This window comes from Sciurus carolinensis, chromosome 3 (assembly GCF_902686445.1).
Source record: "Sciurus carolinensis chromosome 3, mSciCar1.2, whole genome shotgun sequence".
Taxonomy (NCBI): Eukaryota; Metazoa; Chordata; class Mammalia; order Rodentia; family Sciuridae; genus Sciurus; species Sciurus carolinensis.
In genome coordinates, this window is record NC_062215.1 from 24,613,419 (window position 1) to 24,619,301 (window position 5,883).

The 5,883-nt window shown below is 50.2% G+C and overlaps 1 protein-coding gene across 1 annotated transcript in view; it reads right to left on the reverse strand.

The window, feature by feature from the left end:
* Window positions 1-928: 928 nt before the first annotated feature.
* Window positions 929-5,883, reverse strand: part of Hoxb2 (homeobox B2) — a 32,286-nt gene continuing 27,331 nt past the window's right edge. Inside the window, exons 3-4 of the mRNA XM_047546947.1 lie at window positions 4,589-5,252; window positions 929-3,871 (exon numbers count right to left, since the gene is read on the reverse strand). Of these exons, the coding sequence (XP_047402903.1) occupies window positions 3,198-3,871; window positions 4,589-4,973 (1,059 nt within the window). The 5' untranslated portion in view covers window positions 4,974-5,252 and the 3' untranslated portion in view covers window positions 929-3,197. The remainder of the gene's footprint in view (window positions 3,872-4,588; window positions 5,253-5,883) is intronic.

Consider the following 5,883-nt stretch of genomic DNA (forward strand, 5'->3'; position numbering starts at 1 on the left):
TCGTTTGTTTCCTATAAAAAGAATTCCAACTCCTCTCCAGTAATTAGCCAAGGGAAATGTTAAATCCCCTGATTTCCTAGATTGGAAACTTCTCACCCCCAGGAAACTGGAAATGCATAAATCTAAACATGTAGATTGAGCCTTTGGCTGGACTCTCCTGGCTCTCCAGTCATTTGGCAGAGGGAATCATGACAAACACAGGCAGCAGCTGAAATTCCTTGCCCTTTGGGCTACTGGTTTGGGTATATAGGATTGGAAGATAGTGGTCACTTAAGATAGATTTAAAATTCTTAAGCATGGAGGAAGGCAAGAAGCAAAGTGGCACTGTGGTCTAGCAAACTTTAATATGACTATAAATCACTTAGGGGCCTGCTAAATTGCAGATTCTGATTTAGCAGGTCTGGAGCGGGACCTAAGATTCTGCATTTCTAACTATCTGAGCTAATGCTGATGCTGCTGGCCCATCAAGTAGCCAGACTCTAGAGCATGGGAGCCTCAGGGCCCCCTGAGTATTGCAGACCATGATCCCTGAATGGGGTTTCTCTCCAGCACAGCAGCTCCTGCATTTTTTGGCATTGATAAAGGGTGCTCTCCTTTTGACCAAAGAAAGCTGGAAGGTGGTTAATTAGTGAGATCCTTCTGGTATTCTTGATCTTTGTAACAACCTGCTATAGCTGCAAGAGCGTTTTTAATTAGACCAAATTATCTAGTTTGGCTGTCCATAGAAATCAAAGCTCCAGCTGAAATGTCTCTTTCATTTTGCTGGTGTAGAGATGGCTTATGTGCTGTGATTTTTAAGATGTTAAACACTGCCTGTGGGCATATTTTATGGAGAAATAAACACACAGCCCAATGAGATGTATAGCGTGGTTTTAATATATTGTATATTCACTTATTTATGGGGAAAATAAACACACAAGCCAATAAGCTGTGTATTATTACTTTAATATATTGAATTTATTTCATACCTATATATTTTATGAGGGAAAATAAACTAATAAGATACATGATATTATTACAATAACACATCTAATTGTTCTATATTAATTTATTTATGAAAGAAATAAGTGCAATTTAACATGACATAAGATTATTTAATGCACGAGATGAATTCTATATTAAGACAGTTTAAGGGATTAAATTCCAGCTGAATAAAATATGTGTACTTCCTGCACTGAGGGGCCGGTTAAAGAAACTCATTGGGCCTGCCTAGTCCTATATGTCAGGACCTAGGCTGTCTCCTGGCTTATCCTGGCACTTGCTGCCTCTCAGTGCCTGGTACTCCAAGTCCCCGTCCTGCTGGTCCAGGGGAAAGTCTGAGAGGCCCAGGAAATGAACTGCTTTCAGAGAACTGCAGCATCTGCCAGGGAGGTAGCCCCACGGTGTCTGTTTCTGAGCCGGAGAAATATTAAATAAACCGAAGGAGGATGAATGGCTTTCCAGGGTCCTTTAAATCTCTATGTTCGCGAGAACAAACCAGGAAGCAGATGGGAGAGATCGATCCTTGCAGCGCGCTCACCAGCTTTACAAGGAGCAAGGAAGGGCGCGGTGTACGGGGGTAGGGGGCGGGGGTGTAGGAAGTGGTGTTGAGAAGCTAAATGAAGTTGTTGGCCAAGACAGGTGGGTCTGCATTTGGAGAAAGCTCTGGCCGCGCTTCAAATCCCAGAGCGAATGATCAAAATTCACACAAAGCTAGGCAGACCCGGGCCCCAAGACCTCCCTCTTCCCACATCCACGCGGATTCTCCTTCCATCAGTATGGCCCTCAGCATCCGTTGGACTCATTAAAACAAAACAAAACAAAAAAAAACAAAAAAAAAAAAAAAAAAAAAAAAAAAAACAGACGGTTCCCAGGTCTCTGTTCTTCCCTCTGGTCTGGAAGCTCCCGCAGGGAGAAGGTGGGGGCAGACCCGGGCCGGACCCCCGCGCGTCCCGCAGCGGCTGTCATGGCCGCCTCAGTCTCTTCCCTCGTCCTTTCCGCTGCCTGGCTCCAGCGCCATTTTGAGCATCTTCCTTGCTTCCCCATCTCCCTCCCACTCTCCTGGCTGCTCCTTTCTTCCCTGAACGCCTTCTGATGCTGCCCGGGCCTGTCGCCCCGCTGCTCCTAAGATGCTCTCCCATTCCCAGGAGCCCGGGTTGACAGCGCAGACCTAGGAACATCGGTATTCGGCCGCGCTACATTTCTCAGCCGGCCTCTTTTCTCACCCACTTGGAGGCCAGTTGTTACCATTTCTGGACAACAGGCCTGCTTCTCAAGGAAAACCCCGACTCCTTCTCCACTCTTTGGTAACCTACAGCCCCTAGGAAGTCCGGCTCCACATCCCAGGCCTCCGGTTCCCAGGCTTCTGAAGTTCCCAATAAAGTCCCTCCACCGGCTTAGGGCACCGAATCTGGGAAGCTCTTGGACCCCTCCTAATTAAGCAAAACCTCTGCTTCTCCAACAACCCTGAGGCCTGTCCCCGAGGCTTCCTCTCCTTGCATCCTCTTCTGTTCACAGCACACCCTCTCTCTCCACCCGTCCACTTTTATTTCTAAGCAGAGGCATAGGGAACATCCATGCAGGACCTTGTCGGTTTGGAGACAAGAAGGTAACCAAGCTTCCAGTAAACCCCGAACTCATCCTGGAATCTCAGGCCAAGAAGTGGCCAACAAATGGAGCTACCTTTGTACCACCCGGACTTTGCCAGCCCCCGGGCTTTGCCGAAGCTTGGGCCGCTGAACCAGACCAACCTCAAATGGGTCCTGGAGAAGTGAGACGAGGCCTTGGGGACCGGGAAAGGGCTGGGTCCCAACACAAACACTCGTTTTCGTATTATAAAGACATTTTATTTAATCTATGAAAATAATGTACAATAAATACTTTCCCCTTTTCCTATTATTAAAGAATTTTAATAAATAAACTACAGTCTAAAACTTAAAAAAAGGGAGGAAAATAGGTCCCTCTAGTTCCTTTTAAGAAAGCCCCCCTGGAGTTTAATTATTCCTGAGATTTCGTTGGAAGTAGTCTAACAAACGGAGTTTTTCTGTGTGATTTTAAAAAGGAACAAAAAGAAAAGGGAGTAGATTAAATGCTAATTTGATAATACCTGAATTTTAGCAAAACACATAAGTAAATGCGACCGGGGGTGGAGGAAGCTCGATTTTTCCAACAGACGCAGTGGAGGGCGGGGGGCGAAAAGGGTCAGGAAAGGAAACGGTTTAGGGAAACTGCAGGTCGATGGCACAAAGCGTGCTCGTGAAGAAGTCCAGCTCTTCCTCGGAAAAAGGGATTGGGCTGTCGAGCGAGCCCTGTAGGTTGGGGGAAAGGCCTCCGGACAGCTGGAGACAAGAGTCGGCGGCAAAGAAGTTGAGGTCTGGCAGGAAAGGCGAATCCTGCCGCTCCGGAAAGGCGTCTTCTGGCAATGACTCCGGCTCCAGGCCTCCCGCTCTGCGCAGGGCGCAGTCCGGGCTCCGCGCACCCGCACCCTCCAAGTGAGCTGCCAAAGGCTCAGGGCCTGGGGGCCCCGGCACAACTTCAGCGGGGTAAAGGCAGGCTTCCCGCACCACACGAGAAACGGAGGGGCCGCCCGGGCTGGCCGCTGGCTCCTCAGCTAGGTCGCCAGTTTCCTCTAGGACACCCGGGCAGGCTGACTCCCCGTCCAGCGGTTCTCGGTGCTGCGTCTGCCTCTTGTGCTTCATGCGCCGGTTCTGGAACCAGACTTTGACCTGCCTTTCGGTGAGGTCCAGCAAGGCCGCGATCTCGACCCGACGAGGCCGGCACAGGTACTTGTTAAAGTGAAATTCTTTCTCCAGCTCCAGCAGCTGCGTGTTGGTGTAGGCGGTGCGCAGCCTGCGCGCCCCGCCACCGCCCGCCTCGGGCAGTCCCGGGCCATCTACAGGAAAGTAGGCTGGGCGTCACAGCGGGTCGCGTCTTCATCCCAACTTCAGTTCAGCTGAGATCAAGACTACCCCATCCACCAAAAACAGTATCAGGAGCCTCCCTTTCCCAACCCTCATTCCCACCAAATCGGCTTGCTCTCCCCAGTCTTCGGTTCTTTCCGCTCCCTCCCTGGCTGGCAGAACCCGCCCGGGTCAGGGCAAAGCATTCCGAGCCGCCCACGGGCTACATAGGGGGCGGGGAGCCCTTTAGCTCCCAGAATCTCAGATACCCGCTTCCCAGTGAACTTTCCAACTTAAGCCGAGAGAGGTTTAATAAAGATTGTTGTTCACCCCTTTTCCTTTCTAGCTCTCAAATTCGCTCTCCTGGGGTTGGGAGAGGGAGAAGGATCGCATCTTTTCCTGCTCCCAGATTCATTCCCAACAACACTCATTCCTCTACACACATACGGGTGAAAACCTCAATCGAATCATTTTCTTCTACCATAGAAAAAGCTCTTCCCCACCGGTTTCCAAATCTACTGTAGGAAAAAAATATCTGGCAGCGGCCAGGCCTGAACCTCGCGGGATATTCTGTTTCCCAATCCCAGGAATCGACAGAGCAAGGGAACCCCAACAGGCTTGCCACATTTTTTTTTTTTTTTTGCCTCCCCCGCTGCTCTTTCTCCCTCTCTTCTTGCTACACCCACCCCACCCCCAACACGCTTACCGACCTGCAGGCGATCCGACCCCCGAGGCCGGGACGGAGGAGGCGGCCGGGGAAGGAGACGTGGCGGATTGGCTGGGTTTCTTGGCGGATTTCTTCTCTTTCATCCAGGGGAACTCGGGGGCCGGGGGGGCGGTGGGGAGCGGCGGCGGTGGCAGCAGAGCAGGCCCATCTTCGGCTTGCTTTTGGCTCCCGGGTCTCTGAAGGGTGGAGGCGCCGGGCTGGAGGCTGGGGAAGATTTGCTCGAAAGGAGGAGGAGGAGGAATTAATGTCGACTCCTTGATTGATGAAGTTTGAAATGTCTCCAAGACAGCGGGGAAGGAAGTCAGACACTCGGCGAGCGATGGCTGGCTGTTTATAAACCCAATCTCCCTCTCAAATTCAAAATTCATGGCTTTCAATGGTGGGGGAGGGGACCTGCTGGGGGGGGCGTCAGGAGGGAGGATCGGAAGGGACCCCCCCTCCTGCCCCCCCCAGGTTTATAGGATGGAGCGATTTTGGGAGGGGGAGATTTCTCTCTTTCTTTTTTTAAAATTTGGGCCTTTATAATTGTATATTGCTGATAAATACAAGCGTATGGGGACTCTCTCTATTAAACCCAGGACTCCGACGAAATTGCAGGGAATTCGTGGTCACGGGACCGGCCTTGGCCAATCGCTCGTCTGGGCCTGCTGGAAAACAGAGAGCATTATTTGCTTTAATTGATTCAAAAACTCCAGAGGACCCAGACCTGGACACCATGAGTCCCCCATTTCTACATCCGTGCCTCACTCTCTCTCCCCAGTGACCCTTTCTCCAGAAAAACTAGAGGGACCTTTCCTCCTCCCATCCTTGTAAGGTTGCAGGAACAGACCAAATCAAAAGGAGGAATTTTCCTCTTTCCTGAAGAATTAAATGGAGTAAATTAATACTTTTTTTTTTTTTTTTTTTTTTACATAGCAAACACTATCCTCCCCCCCACCACCCCCACACACAAAGAAAGAGAGTATCTCTTTGGGAGGAAGAAGGAATATAAAGAGGGTTTCACCATTTAGGAAAGGACAGTGTTAAGGTGAGATTAAGAAACAAGAAATTTATAATGAGCAGCCCCACCATTCCCATCCCAGCCCCTAAAGCAACTGTTAAATCTTGGGAAATGGACAGGCACCTCCAGGCTGTCCAAGAGGAGTGGGATAAAGGGTGAGGGGCATTTTCACCCACTGGCCTCCATAACTGTGTGGCCTGGATTCCCTTCTCTGCCCAGTGTTTACAGCACAACTCCTTATGTCCACCTGTCTTCCTCTTGGGGATCTATACTTCTCT